Source organism: Siniperca chuatsi, linkage group LG20 (assembly GCF_020085105.1).
Source record: "Siniperca chuatsi isolate FFG_IHB_CAS linkage group LG20, ASM2008510v1, whole genome shotgun sequence".
Classification (NCBI taxonomy): domain Eukaryota; kingdom Metazoa; phylum Chordata; class Actinopteri; order Centrarchiformes; family Sinipercidae; genus Siniperca; species Siniperca chuatsi.
The window spans coordinates 13,854,974-13,875,419 of NC_058061.1; the positions used below are offsets into that span (position 1 = coordinate 13,854,974).

The 20,446-nt window shown below is 38.8% G+C and overlaps 2 protein-coding genes across 5 annotated transcripts; one reads left to right on the forward strand and one right to left on the reverse strand.

The window, feature by feature from the left end:
* The first annotated feature begins 763 nt into the window (after positions 1 to 763).
* On the forward strand, positions 764 to 13,183 carry si:dkey-94f20.4 (synembryn-A). Of its 3 annotated transcripts, none has more exons than XM_044179841.1 (14): positions 764 to 897; positions 5,654 to 5,753; positions 5,854 to 5,901; positions 6,960 to 6,977; positions 7,093 to 7,182; positions 7,286 to 7,899; positions 8,413 to 8,548; positions 8,745 to 8,933; positions 9,151 to 9,245; positions 10,194 to 10,344; positions 10,501 to 10,596; positions 10,724 to 10,868; positions 11,481 to 11,757; positions 12,533 to 13,183. In XM_044179841.1, the coding sequence occupies exons 2-14, from the start codon at positions 5,664 to 5,666 to the stop codon at positions 12,672 to 12,674; spliced, it is 2,091 nt and encodes a 696-aa protein (XP_044035776.1). In that variant the 5' UTR covers positions 764 to 897; positions 5,654 to 5,663; the 3' UTR covers positions 12,675 to 13,183. The 3 variants fall into 3 exon arrangements, with proteins under 3 accessions (XP_044035776.1, XP_044035775.1, XP_044035774.1); XM_044179840.1 differs by lacking the exon at positions 764 to 897 and adding an exon at positions 2,834 to 5,319; XM_044179839.1 differs by lacking the exon at positions 764 to 897 and having other exon boundaries at positions 5,332 to 5,753.
* Positions 12,836 to 19,682, reverse strand: irf3 (interferon regulatory factor 3). Of its 2 annotated transcripts, none has more exons than XM_044179843.1 (11): positions 19,409 to 19,682; positions 17,933 to 18,099; positions 17,669 to 17,840; positions 16,923 to 16,996; positions 16,747 to 16,807; positions 16,534 to 16,599; positions 16,170 to 16,415; positions 15,864 to 15,954; positions 14,875 to 15,164; positions 14,665 to 14,783; positions 12,836 to 14,186 (listed from the first exon to the last, which is right to left on the reverse strand). In XM_044179843.1, the coding sequence occupies exons 2-11, from the start codon at positions 18,095 to 18,097 to the stop codon at positions 14,073 to 14,075; spliced, it is 1,398 nt and encodes a 465-aa protein (XP_044035778.1). In that variant the 5' UTR covers positions 18,098 to 18,099; positions 19,409 to 19,682; the 3' UTR covers positions 12,836 to 14,072. The 2 variants fall into 2 exon arrangements, with proteins under 2 accessions (XP_044035778.1, XP_044035777.1); XM_044179842.1 differs by having other exon boundaries at positions 16,534 to 16,602.
* Positions 19,683 to 20,446: the final 764 nt, after the last annotated feature.

Here is a 20,446-nt window from a genome sequence, read left to right on the forward strand (position 1 = left end):
GTTAATCCAGGTACACATAAACTGTAACTCCAAACACTTGTTTATATTAAATATTTATTGTACAATGCATTTAAATATTGAGGAATTTATATTTTAAAAAGTAATATGATTAAGCATTTAAAACAGCATTCAAACACATTCTATGTGCTTACAGAGCATAAATACATGAGAAGTACCAGTCATTCAGAACATATACAGAGATATTTGGTTGTAAATAGATGAAGATTATGTTGAGAACTCTCCACCTCGTTAGTCCATAACTGTTGTCATTCCTCTTGGCCCTATCTGCCAAATCCCTGCGGGTCGTTGGCCTTTTTCGACTCATCTTTTCCATTTGTTTTGCTGATGTCATATAAAGTGCTAGCCAGGTTATGAAGCTGGCATGTCCCGAGCTGGCATCCACGCTGAGGTGAACGCTGTGGACGTAACTTCACTGCCATGCTGTCAATGATGAAGAGAAGAAAACAGTTAACAATTAATGTTCAGACTTTTAAAACATTGCATACAAAATAATCTCTAGTTTTCCAATAAATTATAAACCTACAATTAAAGTTTTGCTAACAGCTGTAATTAGTAGAACTGAAATAAACACCCTGCAATAATCCTGCATCAGTAGCCTACTTCAGACTGTGTTTTAGGATATAAAATGTGATATGATACACAACCATTCCTTGTATTGGCAGCCACTCACGCTATGTTGTGAATGAATATGCTCTTTCGTACCTGCGTTTCAGTGCATCCAGGTTTAGATATTTGTCTTCTGAATGAAATGGGATGATCTTCAGTGTTCGAGCATGCTGCTCTTGTGTGTCCTCTGACGTTTTCACCCCTGAAGCCTGGACAGTGTCCCCTGGGAGGACAGTGTCTGCGTCTGACCTGTGGGTCCATCAGAAAAAGGTATCTATTAATATATTATTAATTTGATATTTTATTTACAGATTAGCAGGCAGTGGGTAATACATTATTATGGTTACTGTCATTAGCGGTATATACTGATGTTTTTCACTGACCTGTGAGTTGGTCTAAGTGGTGTGGCAGCAGTCAAAGGCACAGTCAGCAGCAGCAGAATGGTTATCTCCATACCGCACAGGCCTGTGGCAGAAAAACAGTGATGGTGAGGAAAACATACTGTCCTGACCAGATTTATTCCTAACAAATGGTCTGTGCAGCTCAATATTAGCCATAATAATACAGAGACAAAAGATTTTGTGACGAGAAAAGTCAATAAAGATATCAATTATGGATTAGAGACCTGCAGAAGCATGAATCCAGCATGAAACTTACCGCCAAGAAAATCCCAAAACCTGCTGTGGCTTTTTGAGTAAACCAATTGTAGTCTCTTGTTGATTGTTGGATGACCAAGTCTGTCATCCCTCTCTACTTCTGGTCCTTTATAGTGTAATGGCAGGGTGAGGGGGTGTGTCATACTGCCAGACAACTCCCACACGTAATAAAGCAGCTATGGTGGCAGTTTTACAAGAGCTGTGATACTCATATAAACAACCTTTTGCAAGCACAACCTTGTACTTGTACTTGAAGTGACCTTGTACCTTGTACGATGTTTACATTGATTCTTATGTTCACTCTTTGCTCCACCGACCCCCCCTCATCCACATCCTCCTCCATCCCTCTCCTCCCTCACTCCACTTGCTTGCTGAGCAATTGTTCCAGAAATCATTCTTTCATCTCCATCACCTGCAGGAAGCCAGCAGAGCTCAAAATAACCGCAATTCTCCTCAAGGCTTTTCTTTATCGCCCCATTTTTCCTGTGCCGTTTTCCCTTGAGTAACTTTTGCCGTCACCGTGTTTATTCCTGAAATGTCCTGCACTCACACACCCCCCAATACAGTGTTTCAAAAACAACTTCTTGATCTTACATCTTTCCTCAAAGATAATAAATCAGATAATCTGATACAATTATAGCATCTAGGAATAGTTCATATCTTTGCTATCCCACTTACAAATGGTCACAGAAAGAACTTTTCAAGTTTGGCACATGGCCATTCTAACATCTCTCTAGGAAATTATTCCATAATTCTCATAAATCTTTTAATAGTACAGTAAATCCATGGGGAGCAAGTGTCACATTTAATGTTTTCCAACCTCCACACTGTTCCTCTCAATCTCTCTCCTTCTGTCCGAATCACAACTTCCCTTCCAGAGTCTATTGTGTACCTTTCCTGTGACTACCATCTGGGCAGGCTGAGTTCTCAGAGTAGTGCAGTGAGTCATCACTGGCACACATGCAGGCAAGAGCATTAGCAGTCAAATGATAATGCAGTTTTGTGATTTCACATATGATTAAGCATGGATTATCCAAGGGTTGTTTTATGATGGATTTCCCCCTAAACGGTTACAACCTGCATGACGACAAGGATTACGTGCCAAAAGACAGCAGAGTCTCTTGGTAAACCAGTTCCTGCTGCTCCATCTGCTGCTGCCTAGCTTTGAGCAAACTGATCATTCTTCTGATTTTAAACATTTTAAACCCAAGTAAATACATACTACAACAGCAAACTTTATCACTAATAACAGCTAAAACAATATGTCGATTAATGGATAAGTCAGTAGACAGAAAATTAATTGGAAACTATTTTGCTAATTAATTAATTAAGTAATTGTGGTTTGAGTAATTTATCAAAAAGAAATGATGACATTCCTGCATTCCAGCTTCTCAAGCATGAGAATTTCCTGCTTTTCTTTCTCTTATAGGATTGTAAACTGAATATGGGTTTTAGACTGTTGGTCAGACAAAACAAGCAATTTCATGACATCACCTCAGGCTTTAGTAAGTTGTAATGGACTTTCTGACATTTTATACACCAAATGATTACTTGATCAATTGAGAAAATGATTGGCAGATTAATCGATAATGAAAATAATAATTAGTTGCAGTCTTACACTAATATTGCAAAGTTGTAAAATGTTTTTTCATCCCTCTTGGAGAGTATCAGGATCGTTTTCTGTAATACAAGTAGAAGTAATTATGAATCTACATGGAGAATATGTGTAATTACCACATTTGTTATTTAATTAAAGCCCCCTTCCAGACATGTTTTAAGACCTATACAAATACTCTGCTTTGAATAATAATTTGTGTCTGATATGTTTTTTTATTTGTTAAAATTCTTCAAATTATATCTACTCCTTCGTTCTCTTTGAAAACTCCAGAATCTATCAACATGCAAATATTTTGTACACTTTACTTTAACCCCTATTTAACATCCATAAGCACTTAAACATTTTATTTATGTTTTACACACTATAATGTAGTTGTAAGCAGATATAAGTGTTTATTAATGTATTTGTAAGTATAACACATAAGTGGATACCATAAACAGATCATGAAGACAATATAATAAAATGCAGTTGTAATAATATAAACTGTCTTCATAGGAGAAGTTAGAATTGGTGACAAATACTGTACATTAATTAATGCTTAAGATTGTCTTTATAGCTGCACACAACTACATTATAGTGTGTTAAAAACATTTATTAAATGTTTATATACTGCTTAGAAATGCTAAATAGGGGGTCTTAGAATAAAGTGTGAAACAACTAAACTACTTAAAACAAGATGTCTCCATGCACATACACTGAAAAGTTCATTCTCAGTGCATGCGCACTTGAGGTTTCAAGCTTCCACATCAGCCCATCAACTCCATACCTTATGGACATTTACCATGACATAAAATAGCCATACTATCCTAAGGACTCATTTTATGGGGAAAAAAATATACATCATACAAACATACATTCTAACAAAAACATAAAGATCCATACTCTGTCCAAAACAGATTCTCATTAAAGTGGATTGACCCTTGAAAGTTCACAGAGATCAGTTGAATTTAGGTGACATGTAGTATTTTGTGTCCCAACTGTTATGACTGCTACTGTAGTCATGATGTCAGTCTGGGTCAGGATGATTAAAGCAGATAGTCCTGGATTGCGTACATCTGTGACAATGGTTGTTTTCTTCCGCTGGTTTTAAAGGTTACTGAAGGTCATCAGTCTCTTGTAGCTCTGTCTTGTTTATTTCCTACATCTCAAGTGTCTAATTCATCTTGAAGGATTATGCGTTGACTTCCATGAGCGCACTTTGTCAGGACTCCTCTGACTTTTCTCCCACTATCCATGACGTAGTGTGCATCCTGTTGTTGTAAGCCTTGAGCCTCCAGCCGGCCACTTCAGCCTCCCGGTCCTGTTTCCTCTACCCAATGGGCACAAGAGTGAGCATCCTGCCAGGAAAGCCATTCACTCGCATATCACCTTCTCACAGATTTTATCTTTCAGGGCACTCAAGACACTTAGCAACAAGTGTGTAAACTTCTATCTTGTCTTTACAGTACACTGTGTATGACAGCTGAAAGTAGGTTAGCTAAATTGAAAACAAAAACATTGATTTAAAAAAACATTTACTAGAATAAAATCAGAATTTGAGCAATATGTTTGCTATCATCCCTTACTGCAGACTGATTTCTGTTGCAGCTGATCTGCTGTGGATTGGTACCATTTGTAGTTTATGAATAGAGTAAAATTTCCTTTTAATGGAAACATTTTATAGTGCACACATATTGTGCAAGAGATAAATAACCTTCAGAGTTCATGGTCGGATTGACTCAACCATGAAAATAGCTCCATCTTGTGGGATTAGACAGCATTATAATACTGTATGCACAATATGTAATTCATTGCACCTTTCATTTACATGATGGAAGGATTTTGCCCAATAAAAAAACAGACATTTTAAGCTTTAAGGTAGCAGCTGAATAATATTGATGTTATCTGTGACTCTGCAGATGCATTTCTCAGCAATGTTTTTCAAGTTCAGCTCAGCTGTCAATAGCTCCAGTGTGGTTATGCAACAGCTAGAGAAGCGTGATGAAAACAAAATCTTAATTTTAGTGATTCCCAAGCTATTAAGAGATTTGAGTGAAAGACTGTGTTAGAGAGAGAGAGAGAGAGAGAGAGAGAGAGAGATGTGCAGCACAAGTCTGGAAAACCTGTAGGTTAGAGGGTCAACGCTGAGAGATATAAGCTTAGAGTCCATTAGTGGATTATAACCATAACCACTCCATGGCTCCTGTATCTCTCTTGGATTAAAGAGAGAGTGGAAGGGGGAGACACAGAGAGGGAGCGATACAGAGATATGCTGAGTGCATGAGGGTAACTGGAAAGCAAGTGAACTGAGCAAATTCAAAGGCAGAGCATATTATACTGTGCATACGTGGACTGAGAAACACTGAAAAGCGCGCTGAAGTCAAGTTGGAGCGGTACACCTACGGTATATCACCTGGCTGATTAAGTGAATTGCACAAGGTAAGTTTAGACAAATGGAGTAATCTGTCTGCAGTCTTTTTTATGTGTGTATATAACATATCTCAGTATGGACAATTGTCATGTATTAGCCAGGAAACATGTATCAGTATTTTACTGATCGTCTTGCATTTCTGCCCATTAATATGACATTTATTGGCTTTTATTTCCACATTCTGGGTGAATAACAGACCAAACATATACTATGCGTGTTGTATTTTGTCACTATGTGTTTAATGATGCATAACCTCAGTCACCACCATCCTCATCATTATTGTTGTGTAACTTTAATTTTGTTATGTCCTCTCCCTGTGTGTGCGCGTGTGTGTGTGCGCAGGAAGCGCACGATGGACGTGGACCTGGAGGGGATTATCCAGTGCATCAAGCAGGGGGATGAGAACGGTGTTCAGACACAGCTGCAGGAGTTCAACAAAGAGGTAACACCACACAGATGCTCACACATTCTTGTGTCTGGATGATACACTGCTGCATATGACATTTACAGACCATCATTTTGTCATCATTTCTCTCCTGCAGTACGCCCAGTGCTTCTTCTTTGATGCAGAGGAGAGGGACCGAAGGAAAGTAAGTTGGTTTATGTTGCTATCAGTTCACTGTCACATTTCTGTCCTACCTGTGTTCCTTAATCCTCACCTTTTCTTACCCCCCTCACCCCACTCCTTCGTCTCATCCACCCATCCCCACCCCCACTCTGCAGTCTGTCTGTGATTAGTAATTCTGCTGTATCAGTTGTCCCTGATCCTCTCGCCTTGCATGCTCAGGCAGATTGAGCCCTGGCAGAGCAATTGAATAACCAACATACTACATGTTAATCTATCTATCTATCTATCTATCTATCTATCTATCTATCTATCTATCTATCTATCTATCTATCTATCTATCTATCTATCTATCTATCTATCTATCTAAATTTAATATAATTAAACTTTTAATTTTATTTGATTTGATTGAATTACATTTTTTATTAATTTTTTCATTTATATTTATTAATTTGATGTAATGTAATATTTAATTAGAATATTATTTACATTTAATTTTTAGTTTTTAATGAAATTATTATATTACAAATTTATAATTTGATTTTATTTAATATTTAATTTAATTACATTTTTTATTTAATAAGATTTTTAATTAGTTTTAATTAGATTTAATTTATGATTTGAATAAATGAATATATGAATATAATATATGAATATGAATTTTAATAACATATTGTATTATAGGTTTTGTATAATTAGATTTTTTTAATTAAATTTGATTTAATTTAATTTTGATCTATAATTAATTTGATTAAACGTTTTTTATCTAATCTTCTCCAATCTAGTTCCTTTTCACGCTCCTGTGTATTGATAAACACTTTATTTCACATTCACTGACAGACTGCTCACCTGTCAACCAATCACTGTAGACATAGGGAGTAAATTAATTTAGAAACATGTCATCCGTTAACCCCGCCCCTTCTCTTAGTTTAAGAGTTCCCTCAGTCCTCTCAGCAGCTTTGGGAAAAGCTTTGTGTAAAGCTTGGCCCCTGATTCACAGTGAGAACACCAATATGTACTAATAGTATTTTCTCTCTCTTCTGCTGCGATGCTCACTGAAATCGGACTCTCCAACTCCTAAAGCAAAGAAAACTAGAAGAGGTACAGTGCTGCCACAATTTCAAAATAATGTTCAACTATTGCTTTTGGTTGCACATGAGAGCGCCCTAAACTAATTAACATATGATCTTATTTATTCTTTGCCCGGCTGTACCAGTTCAGGAACAATAAAGTGAGGGAATACACTGATTCTGACTCCGAATGTGACGAGTACGACCAGGAGGATCGAGGCCTCATCCTCAGACAGGTACCTGATACTGTCACTTTCTGCTTGCCCAGAGGCATTGTCAGTTGCAACTTCTGAAGAATGTTGCTAAATTCAGTGTCTGTTTTTCTTTTCCTGTCCTCAGAATTTAGCTGTTGTCCTCTTGAGATTCATAAGAACAGGAGTGAAATGTCGTCTGTTGAGAGTATCTCTACGCACGCTGAGAATCCTCTCCAGAGACAAAAAGGTTCTGGGCCCCTTGGTGACCGACAGCTCTCTTCTGACGGTGGCCAAACTAGCCGGGCTGACCACATGTGATGCAAGTGACGAAGCCAGCGACCCTGACTCCGATTTCTATGATAACATCATTGTTTCTCTCGCTGAGGCCAAAGTGTTGCAGTGTCGCACTGATGACGACGAAGGCGACGTTGAAGCCATTGACCAAAACGAAGAGTGCGCTGCCTTTGATGAGGACGCCAAGAGTGATATCAGCATCGCCAACAGCGGAGATCTGGACAGCATCAGCTGGTTTGGGAGCCACAGGACCAGCATCAACGAAATGCACAGAAGCGGCATACATCAAAAGGTGCTGGAGCGAGGGAGGAGGGACCGTAGAGAGAGCAAGATGGAGGGGCAGGAAGAGGCGGAGGATGAAGAGGGGGAGTCAGGAGAGGAGGCACAGAGAAAAGAGGCCATGAAGGTGTTGTGTAATGTGGTGTACAACAGCACCTGGGCACAGGAGAGGTTCAGTGCTCTCAGGTGGGCTTCCTCATATTACACAGACAAAAACACACAACAATCCCAAATACTGTTAAACACAGCTGTTGGCTTTGTAACTCACATTTCTGGGTACATTTAGCTGTTCCTGCTGTTCCTGTTTCTTGCATATAATGGTCAAATGTAGACAGTTCTAAGTCACTTTACGGTATTTCCAGTGAATCTAAGAGCAAATGCTTCTGTTTCAACTCGTAATTTTGCACCAACTTTCAACAATGAGAAAAAGCAGAGACATGCCCCAGTGTTCACAAACTATTTGCTTATATGGCTGATTATATACACATACACCCAATTTTGATTGAAAGCAACAAATTCATGCCTGTTAACAGAGGGTTTATGAGAAATGCAAATCCCAAACTGAGATGGAAATTGATAGAGCAAAGTCAAAACAGTGTTTGGCTCAGTGACAGTATTATTCTAATTTTTCAGAACCTTAATTTGGCTTTTGTACAAATCAACATATTTCTAGACAGGTATGCTCTTGTTATTTTTCAGGCTCATGTGTGGTCTCATAGAGCGTCTATCCTCCAGTGTTAGTTGCTCATCTCCCTCCAGTGTTCAGTTCTATGAACTACGCCTCATGTTCCTTATTACTGCTCTGCGGCCAGAGCTCAGGACTCAGCTTCAACAGGTAACATAACCTTACTTACTACAAAGTTACTGTATTAAATATGTAGTGTAGTATATATTATGGTAATTATAATATGTGGTAGATCATTCTGATATAACAATCCTCTGAGCTGTAACTCCTTTTGTTTATCATGTCACCTTCAGTTTATATTTTATGCTTCCTTCCTGCTCCCACACTCATTATGTTGCCCTTCCAGGAGGGAGGTGTGTCCATCCTCACAGCAGCTCTGGAGAGCTGCCTGGAGGTTCAGTGGAAGGATCAGTATGAGTGTGTGCTGGGCCCAGCAGCACCACCCATCTCACTGGAAGCCTCTCAGCGTATCATAGAGATCCTCAAAATCCTCTTCAACATCACCTACAGCACCCACAGGCAGGAGCCAAGTGAGGTAAAGTGACTGGGAGTCCATAATAAACCTGTCAGCCTTCAGGCATAATGTCAGCATCATCACCTCTATCTCTCTTTGACGAAATAAATTTAAGTTTAAGATTAAATCAGAACCTATCCTCCCTTAACCTCTTATCGTCTCTCAGCTGTACTTCACACATTATCAGCCCAATTTAACTTATAATACAGAATGTAGTGTATGTTTTCTCCTCCCTCAGGACGATGCAGCTCTTTACCGACACCTGGTGGCACTCCTGCGTCTCTGCCTGATGAGGAAGTGTATGCTTTCGGACGACTCTGATGAACTACAGGGGTGAGCATGAATTAAAGTGAGGTTGGATAGACAGAAAATTGCATTGACGGTCATCATTAATATTCCTTAAAAACAACAATGCAGATGCATTTAAAGGTGCAGGTGTCACACTTTTGTTTCTTTATATAATTTCACGCACATGTTCTCATTCTATCTCAGTTTAACTTTTGTTTAGTTCAAATGAGCTCTATCATAGGCATAAATGGCTAAATACAATGTTGTCAAAATGATCTGGATACTGGTATATAATCATGTGTTTACAGCATGTACAGGACAGGTATAAATAAGGTAAATTTAATCTTAAGTACTATATAGTATCTGACAGATTAGTTAAAAAAATAATGATTAATGTTGACATAAAGTACATTTGTCAGTGAATGGAAAAGAGAGCTTTATAGCTTATTCAGATTTTCATTTATTTATTTATTTTTATCATTGTTTTTTATATAATTTAAAGTAATACTCATTCATCTATAAACATTGATCTGTAAGTACTTCTGGATTTGATAGCACACATCCTCTTCTTGAGGCTTCCACAAACAGGTTCAAACTTACAGTAGATCTGATTAAATTGTGATAATAAATATATTTTTCCTGAAGTCTGGATTTCTTTCATGTTTTGTTTCATTTTATTTTATTTTAACTGTTAATTCCTTGTTATCTGCATAGAACAAGCCTTTGATTTCTGTATCAGCGATGATTCCTCTAATGTTAATGTACATTTTAAAAATGTTGGGCTGATAATACATTTGTCTCACTCCATATTCTTCTGTAAAGCACTGAGTAATATTTAATTCTGATCACAGCTTTATAAGTAGTATATGTTTGTATTTTTACCACTCATTGTACCGGTATAAAATATTCAATCATGCCAAACTCAACCAAATACTTTGCCTCTGTGTTCTCCTTTATCAACTCTTACACTCTGTTCCTGTAATCTTCCCTCAGTCACACAGTCAACCTGTTGTCAGCGCTGCCTCTCCAGTGTCTCGATGTGCTGCTGAGGGTGCCTCTGGAACCAGACTCGCAGCAGTGCCAGGGGGTTAACATGGACTGTGTCCACTCCCTGGTGCTGTTCATGGAGAGACGCCTGGATTCGGTGAGGGAGAATGTAATATCTAGAGAAGGGGCTGAATGCTTAGTGGCCAAGCTAAAGTTTTGAGTTTGTTCCTGAAAAAGTTGAGTTTAAAATGGAGACCTTTTCGCTAATACTGAAATAACCTGAGGCAGTCTTCCTTGTTTGTTTGCTTCTCAGGGTGATAAGATGAAAGAGAAGCTGACACCAATCCTCAATCTGCTGACGGAGAGCTGCAGGGCCCACAGAGAAACACGCCATTACATCAGGAAACATGTAATACCAACCAAAAACATGATACCTCTGAGAAAGCACATGTCCCATTTTGCTTCTCACAGTTTTGAAACTAGTATTTTTTCAAATGGTAAAGACAACTGAAATTATGATTTATCACTGTCATTAGATCCTGCCTCCTCTGAGAGATGTATCACACAGGCCAGAGGAAGGCTCCACAGTGAAGAGTCGTCTGATCCGTCTCATGACTCATCTGGATACAGACCTCAAACACTGCGCTGCTGACCTCATCTTTGTCCTCTGCAAGGAAAATGGTAAGACCAGACTTTATCACTCTCTCTGGAGTTCCAGGGATTGTTTATATTACAATTTTCAGTCACAAAAATACAACGCTGTAAATTGAAATGATCAAATTGGATCAAGACCACGGATGTACTCTTTTTTCATCTTGATCTGACTTTAAATCCTCGTCTTCCCCTTAAATTTCCTCTAAAATAGCTTGAAAGATTTTGCCTTTTGTTAAACAAAATCACATATTTATATTTTACATCTACCTGTTTCAGCATTCACTGAATCTGAATATATAAAAAAATATTCAAACTTAAATGTCCGCCATTACAAATATTCTTAAAAATAGACTTCTGTATGATTTTTATATACATTTCTTGAAAATTCAGCCTGACATATTTGGAAACTTTGAGCTCTCCACTAGAATTTAAAGTACATTTTAGTGGTTTTGATCAATGTTTGTCTGCGCAACATGCATTAGTAATCAGTGACTCCCTGGGGTGTCAGTGTGGTGTTGAAAATGTTTTGTAGTTTTCTTATTTTCTTTGCATAGCTTACAAACCTGATTTAATGATTTTCATCAACATTAATGTTTGTGTATACAATACCGATCACCACCCTTGCTTTTCTTCTTCCAGTGAGTCGTTTTGTCAAGTACACAGGCTACGGCAACGCAGCAGGCCTGCTGGCCACCAGGGGTTTGCTTGGCGGGGGGTCCAGGACCACCAGCTCTGACGCCCAGTATTCCAGCGACTCTGACTCGGACACTGAGGAGTACCGGCAGGTCAAAGATCGCATCAACCCGGTGACGGGGCGAGTGGAGACAGAGCAGCCGGACCCCATGGAGGGCATGACAGAGGAGGAGAAGGAGGAGGAGGCCAAGAGGCTGATCATGCTCTTCAACAAGCTGTCCAGGTCAGCGAAATGACAACGACTCATAGACATACAGTATCTCTTATCAACGACCTTTGACTAATGGTTTTAAAGCTTAAACTGTGACAAGGCTGTGTGTCAAAGTGGCTCAGTTGATCTTAATAAATACGTCCCTTGAGGAAGCATTTTAAAAGGAAAAAGATTTCTGAACATGCAATGAAAATGAATGGGGTTCTACTGTATTGTCTCCCAGCACTGCAAAACAAGAAATATAGTTGTAAACCTTCAGTTTTCCCCCAAACCCTTTAGTTACAAATGTGTTCTCATTTTAAATAAAGCAGTGGTAAGATATTTGAATTGTTCTTAAACTGTTGTTGAAAATATTGCAGAAGAGAGAGGCTGCAGTTTCTGTTAAATCTCAGTTATCAAAGTATTATAACACCTTAAAGACTACTACTATAGAACTATATTCTTCATTGCATGTGTTAGATATCATATTTATATTTATTAATGCTCTCAATCTTTTGTTTTTTACATCAGTAAGCCTAATATAAATCCTAATATAAATTAATATCATATACTGAGTTATTCTGTATCATGCAGTATTTCCCTTTTAACATTTGCAGAGAGGAAGCCTCATGATACAAGTGACACTAGAGATCACTGAGTTTATTTGTAAAAATCTTCACAATGGCACCCTCCTCACTAAGTGTCCAATATAGGCTGAGGTCAAACAAAGATTAAATGAGTACAATAAGAACAATGTTAATACTGTTTAATAAATTATGCATATTTTTACCCCTCATTTGTTTTGCAGAGATAACATTATCCAGCCGATGGCCGTGGATTCAGAGGGGAAGCTGGTCCCAATGTCAGGACTGAGGGAAAATTCCTTCACTGAGGAGGGGCAGTCTGAGTCAGAGAATGATGGAGAAGCAGAGGAAGGAGAGAAGGACTGAAACATGTCAAATCCATTCAGTTGATTAAGTTTCTTCTATAATGATCCGACTTCTGAAGTTTGACAGTGCATAAATATTTGTTGTAAACATGTGGACGATATGAAAACAAGGTGATGTATTTCTCACCCAGACCCAGCCATTCTGAAAGAGTGAACTCAAGAAAGGATATAAAAAGCAAATTTATTATTTCTTATAAAAGAGCACAAATAAGGTCACACTGGTTTGAGTTAAGAACGAAATTCTGAATTGATAGTAGATCCTAAGAAGGAACTGATTTCATGGCAATAACATGATAATATCCTCCAATATTTTTATATATATTTTCCATATATTGTAATTATATTGTTTGTACTAATACTATTTGTATAGTAATGCATAGTTTCAATCTCCTCTATAGCGTTGCTTGAGAGTAAATTCCAAATAGGCAACATCTGATATCTGATACATGCACTCATTGGTTAGCCAGACCCCTTAATACAAGAAAATGAAATAAACATCTGCGCAGCATATTTACTTTTTCCTGTACAGTCTCTGGTGTGTTGCTGTCTCAGATTGTGCTCAGGTGTATATTCAGCATATTGTGCTAAACTGCCTCATGTGATACAAGATCAAAAGCATTTAGACTGATTCCAAATGCTCTGATCACATTTTATGTAAAAATATCAAAGTGTAAATTAATTTAAAAGCACATATTTATGTTAAAACATGGTACAAGTTGCACCTTAAATATATTGGTTTTGTTCCTTTGTGCAGAACCAGCAAAACCAACACCAGAGCAATTATTAATACCATTATTATTACCTGATCTACTCAACTCAACTCAACTTTATTTATAAAGCACTTTCAACACCACAATTGGAACCAAAGTGCTGTACACAAAATATAAAAAAGAAACAGAAAAACAGAAAACAAACATATGGCACCAAGGGAGCATATAAAGGGAAAATAAAATTGGTCCCAGTATTGAGCCCTGTGGAACCCCACACACAAGGGGGGCAATGGAAGAAAAATAATCCCCTAAGCTGACTGAAAAAGTCCTATTCTTTAAATAGGAAGAGAACCATTTTAGGGCTAAGCCCTGAATACCAACCTGATCCCTAAGACGATCAATGAGAATGTTATGATCAACTGTATCAAATGCCGCTGTAAGATCTAACAAGAGCAAGACAACACAGTTACCAGAATCAACACCTCGAAGGATATCATTAGACACCCTCAAAAGAGCCGATTCAGTACTATGACCAACTCTAAAACCTGACTGGATCTATTCTATTTGGTGTGGAATAAAGATATAAAATGTTCAGAAAACATGTACACATGAGATGTTCTTCCTTGTCATCAAGGTTAAAGATTACAAAAAGGGTAAACAAAGACTTTCTTAAGGCACAGCAAAGTGCGTCAGTACATCTCCATCATCTCTTCGAGCGACATCTGCAGCTCCACAGACTGCAGGGAGGAAGCGCCACCTCCAACAGCCATATTCTTCAGTAACTCCACTGAAGTCAGAACCACCTGAGAGAGAAAAAATAGGGAGCAGAAGTCAGACGCAATGACAAGAATGACAAGAGCGAGATGGCAAAATTGAGCTTGACAGAAGCCATGAAATTTGAGAAAGCTGGAGCAATGAGATGTGTCAAGCTGGTTTCTTTAAAGTAACATTTTTCAAGCTTTTCATTTCTCAGCATGCACTCCTCTGTATAGGCTCGGGGGCAGAAAAACCTTTCACACCCGAGGGATCAGCTGTCACCACCTGTATTCAGGCTTTGTTCCATCAGTGCTATTAATCAATACTGAGACAGAATTGCGTCTTGAAAAGTGCTGCTGACTACAGCTGCCTTGAGTGGCCAATTTCAGGGGTTTGATCACTCATGAAATTTGATAGAGACATGTGCAGCAAAAAAAAAAGAATCTGCCAAACTGAAATACTGCTTTGAGGTCTTTGAGAGCACAACATTGTCTGTGCGTTTTAATAATTTAAAGGTTCTCTCACCTCCACTGTGATGAGTTTCTTCTCCCAAGGCCTGTTGTCTGGGTCAGGCCACTTCTCCCCCAGGCAGAAGAACAGGGAGCAGGGAGGGCAGTCTCTCCCATCAATGAAGTCCAGTATTCCTAAAAGGCAAGGACAATCAATCACTGCATCGAGATACGGTACATGTATTCACAGATAACAAAAAGCTGCGTGATTATTCCTTTCACCCACCTCGCAAAAAGTCCTTGAACAGGTACAGTGGCTGAGGCTGCAGTTTAGAAATCTCTTGGGGCTGTGTGGTCCTGTCAAACTTGGAGAAGCTCCAAAACGCTTTGATTTCACCCCGTCGCTGGCCATAGACCACATGGCCCGACACCCCCACGTCCAAACCATCACCCAGCTTGTCCAGGATGCGTTGGGTCAGATTGGCTTGGGTTTGATCCAGCATGATTCCAGGTCTTGGCAGAGAGACCACGGACAGGCCTGACTCGTGATCCACAACTGTCCCGTTGAGTTCAGGGCTGAAGACAACATTTATTCATTAGATTTGAAGTTGAATAACAGGTTATTTGCCAGGCAGAGCCCTGAGAACATTAAAGGAATAGTTTGACATTTTGGAAAATATGTTTATTTGCTTTCTTGCTGAGAGTTAGATGAGAAGATTGATACCACTCTCACATCTGTATGGTAAATATGCAGCTACAGCCAGGAGACTGTTAGCTTAGTTTTAGATTCAGTTTTATTGTCATTACACATTTAGGTCTAACCAGAAGTGCAATACGCAAGTGCAGGATATAAAGTGTGTGCATAAATGCAGGATAGAGCAGTATTATGAAAATATTTTACAAGTGGTACCATGGACATTATATACAGATGGCATTACTATAAACAGAAGTATACTGATGGATATGTACAATAATGAATTGGACTGGGCAGAACAGTAGTGCAATGAATATAAAGTAGTGCAATTTATGGAAATAGTAACAGTGCAGTAGATGAATTATTGCAGTATTCAGTACATAGTACTGGAGTGCAAATGATGCAGTATATGTATAAATAAATAGTCCGGTAGTGCAAATAAACATGTCGTACATGTAACAACAATATCAATATAGCAGCATTTTAGTTAAGCACACAGACTGGAAACAGGGGGAAACAGCTAGCCTGGTCCTTTCTACACTTTTTGTATGGATTAAACAAACAACATATTTTGATATTACCTGTAGACTAAGCGGACCCCAGCTTCATTCTCAACCAGCTGCTCAGACACCTTCACCCCTCTATAGTACACTGATATCCTAAACTGAGTCTCTAAGGATTCAGAAAGAGGAGAAGTGTATAAGAAAAAGTGTTTAACAGCTCCAAAACACATTATTCAAGTTGCAAATCCTGACTGATATTATTCATATTGACAGGCCACATTGTTTGAATGGCCTTATGAAAGATAAACCATTTTAATATTTTGTGAGGGATGTCATCTTTGTCATTCTGTGTGAATTCCTCTTTTCATTTTCACAGTAACTTACTGAAATTATCTCTGTCACTGGTCTTGTTCATGGTATGTAGGAACTGCTCCGCAAACTGCCCACCACAGGCCCCTCCCACGGCTCCCTGCATTGGACGTGCTGGTTGCTCAGGCAACCCAGCTTCACCGACTGCACCCTCAAACGTTACTGGATACTGCTGTTGCCCAGGCAACGCGTGTCTACCAATCACAACTGGGTTTTGGAGCTGCTGTTGCTCAGGAGGAGGCTCAAAGCCTGCGGTGTCCTCTGTGGAAAAGTTGGAGAAACTGAATAACTGTTTCTAGGAAAGTACCTTGGATACTCTTGTTTTCTGCTCATACTGCAGCAGTGAGGAGGAAATGATGAGCAGAGCTGATACGTCTACCTGTTTCAGAGCCAATGTTCAGTCCCTTTAGACACTGCTGGAGAATATCCTGGTTGGCAGTGGATTCTGCTGGCAAATATGAATTAGTTCATAAATATTCAGAAAAGTGATTCCACATTCCTCACTATCAAATTAATGATTTGATAAATTTACGTTCTGAGTTACAAAATACATGCCAGGAGATAATAAATAGTATAAGAGGTTCTGCCTTACCTAAAAACAAATTTTGTTCTGGAAGATAGAGACAGTCATCAAAGCACGGCACAACCTGGCTCTAAGATATCATAGACACACATCTGAATGAGTTCGTATGCTATCATATAATTACACAGCATTTACATTCTACTTCCTGTGCTCCACAAGTCAAACACACAGGCACAGTAGCTTACTTCTTGTGTAGGAAGACCAATATCCTCAAACAAATCGGGGTCATCTTGGTCCTGGGATCCAGCAGAAGAGTTAGCTTTGAGAGTGAAAGCAAAGAGCTCAGTTAATATCTGCTGCCTACTATCTCTTAATCATTTAATCTTATAATCCCCATTACAAATGGCATTGACTTGCATGCTCTGCATTTGCATATTACCTTGACAAATCTCAACCACAGAAACATAAATCCAGACTTAAATGTATGCAAGATAGATAGTATTGTGATCATCCACATCACGTAAGGAGGTGATCAGATATGTACTGTATGTGGCCACACTGATAGAAAGGGGCTTTATTGTTTAGAATCCACACATAACCTACATGGGAGCATAAATGAGCAGTATCTGCGGTGCACTTACTGTATTACCTGATTTTTGTATTTATCTAATTTAGCAGTATAGCACTATGAAGAACCAACTGATGCCTCCCCCCTTCCTGGGATTATAGTTAAGATACACGAGCTGAATAATTTTGCCTGAATAAAACTGCAAGAGAAATAAAATGTGTGTTTGGATTTTGCAAGCGAGAGAACAAAATGTTTTGTATCTTTTCTGTGCATTTTTAATGCCCTAATTCAATGTTTTTGTTAGTAGGTCATTTTTAGTACAGTTTATCAGAGGAAACAGTCCTTTTTTTTTAACTTGCCTGTTATCCACTACAATAAAGGATCAAATGGTGATTGTCTACAGATGCCCCAGTGGATCCTCACCTCCTGATGCTAAATCATCCGGCCAGCGAAACACTTTATGGGGGTTAGCAGCATCATTCTTGTTGTCAAAGACCAGTTTGAAACCTTTGGCTCGGAGGGCGCTGCGGAAGTTCCTCTTCCACACTGAGGGGTCTCCCTGAGCCCGGCCATTGCCACTCGCCTCTGCCCAGGCCTGCGGGGAAGAAACAAAAATGACACTACAGACCACCATAGAATACCAGAACACCATGAATACAAGGTATACATTATGTCAGTGGCGATTACCTTAAAGATGAGAATGTCAGTGTCGGAGGAGTCCTGCCTTAAAGCATGTTTCCAGGGGATGGAGAACTCTATTCGCACAGGGTTCGTCCAGTGGACACCAGGATACCTGCCGCTGTCAATCTGGTCCCGCAGCCACGGGATGAGCAGTGGTTTAGAATGAGACATTTCTGCAGGAGCAAGCAAAAATGTAACATCAGCATTGTCATCGGGGCTCCATTTAGCATCACCATCCATTTCTCATTGCACTGGTTTGCTGTCGTGTACCTTAACTGAACTGTAACATGATTCCCAGATCATCTACAATAAAAAAATTGAATACATTCTGTTGTTGCATTTAATTAAAGATTATCTATCTATTCAATTTACACTCAAGTGCCTATCCAAATCAATATTTTAGTTGTAGCTATCAGTACCCAGAGCACCTTGCACTGAATGCAACAGTGAAAAACAGAAAGACTCAGAGAAATGTTCAAGGACTAATGTTGGTGGAGGAATTATTCATATGCTTTATTTAAATAAAATAAGCTGAGCCAGGCTGGATGTTTAATCACCATAATTATTCAAGTGTATTTATAGGGTTATATTAATTATTATAATAATAATAATTTCAGGTCCATCTTAAAAGATTCTTTTCGCCTGTAGAGAGCGCTATTTAGTCATTTTACAACCCGGATTCATGCAGAAAAAATGCAATCAACAAATATTTGTATTGGTTTAAGTAAAAGGGAGCAAATAACATTACAACTTTGCCTTTGCATGTTTGAATGAACTGTTACATTAAAATCAATAAAAAAAATTATATTATTATTAATAATAATAATACATAATAATTAAAATTATTATGTTTAACGCTATCTGAGCATCAGCATCCTGATTTCTGCAGTACTACGGTGCAGCGGGGAAAATCAGCTTATGATTGCAATTTCTGAATGGCAAGAAAGAGGAAGCAGGCGAATATGAAGCCAGGTCTGGTTCAGCACATACCACAAATACTCAAATTTAAAAGTAGGCTACTTAAAAGTACTTTATTTTTTACAGTAAAATGTATTCAAGCATGAAAAGTAAAAAGTACTCATTCTGAAGAACACATCCTTGCAAAGTGCCAAATATTAATATTAGTGTAAAATGTTTGCTCTTACTATTTCATCGTATCGTTGCGTTTAAAGTAGTTAAATAGGCTATAAAGTAGAAATACTTCACGTCTGAAAGTGAATACAGTATGCTATGTAGTAGTAGTGTATTTTATATATACTGAGTATATATAGTTACATTCCTCCTCCGTCTATAGTTGTAGTATAATGAAATATTCCCGTAACTGTGTGATCATGTGTGACAGAAGAGCTGGAAAAACAACCGCTGAGGAATTACTCATGTTACATACAGTATTTGTTCACAGGTTTAATGGCAGCCAACAATTTCACAACACAGCACCATTGGGAGCATTTAAACTCACGTGAAATGTGTCACAACACTTACAGTTTCAATGAATACTCTCCCACTTGCAGTGACGACGTTTCAGCTGGCGCAGGGTGGTGTTGAGTTCAAGTGCAGTCGTTTTCAGGGTCAAAAGTCAGAAATACGATGCGGGTTAATGGCTGTAAGTCTGTGTCGTAGGACCTGAAGCGGTGTGACAGACTGCCATTCAATCCTTCTCCATACTTCTTTAAATACCACCTAGAGTCCGGCGGCTTTGTAACCCGCAGAGGCTTTCTCGGGAAAACCCGAGGCGTCAGTTTCGTTTTCCAGATGTGACGTCAGCGAGTTTCATCCTGAGCTAGGCCCGCTAGGTGGGGTCCGACACACACACACAAGTTTATATTCCTATACTTGTGAGGACCCTCATTGACATTCCGCACTCCTAGCCCCTTACCCCTAAGTTAAAGATCTCCTCCAGACATGTTGAGACATTAAAAAATACTCTGCTTTGAATAATAAGTTATGTCTGACAAGGTTTTTCCACAGAAAAAAAAAGTTCAATTAGAAATGTTGAAAAGCACATTGCTCTTTCTGAATCCAGAATCTGAAATCGCAAATATTTTTCGTTTCAAAAGTTGAACTACTGGATGCAAGATGTGTCCCACTTTTCAGTGTATGCTTGCTTGACGTCTTCAGTTTCCACATCAAGTGTTCAAGTTGCATACTGGACCATAGTTGTGACGTCACAAATCATGCTCGTAGGTGCACGTCTTATACTCAGATTTAAAAAGGTGAGCACAGAGAAACTTTCCTCCGTCAGCAGATGAATGTGAAAACAGCTTTTATGTATCAAACTCTGCACGTAGAAGGCCAAACATCCAGGTCAAGGAACAATAAGCAAAACACATTTTTGTGTGACAGGGGACTTTAATTCTAAAAAACAAAACAAAAAAAAACATCTTAACCCCCAAAAAGTATTTTGAATAAGTGAGGACTAGCCAAACAGTCTTCACTCTTAAGACACTAAAAAGTCAAAATGTCCTCACAAAGATGGATGTAAAACCACACACACACACACAGTAGGGAAATGAAACACCA

Bases quoted from the DNA above. Each gene is read 5' to 3' on its own strand.
- si:dkey-94f20.4 (XM_044179839.1), top strand. From the start codon at position 5,544: ATGTGTTTAATGATGCATAACCTCAGTCACCACCATCCTCATCATTAT. The intron at 7,183-7,285 runs GTACCTGATACT...TCCTGTCCTCAG, and splicing joins GAGGCCTCATCCTCAGACAG to AATTTAGCTGTTGTCCTCTT. The intron at 11,758-12,532 runs GTCAGCGAAATG...TTTGTTTTGCAG, and splicing joins CTCTTCAACAAGCTGTCCAG to AGATAACATTATCCAGCCGA.
- irf3 (XM_044179842.1), bottom strand. From the start codon at position 18,097: ATGTCTCATTCTAAACCACTGCTCATCCCGTGGCTGCGGGACCAGATT. The intron at 17,841-17,932 runs GTAATCGCCACT...TCTTCCCCGCAG, and splicing joins CTGACATTCTCATCTTTAAG to GCCTGGGCAGAGGCGAGTGG. The intron at 14,784-14,874 runs GTGGGTGAAAGG...CTTGCCTTTTAG, and splicing joins GTTCAAGGACTTTTTGCGAG to GAATACTGGACTTCATTGAT.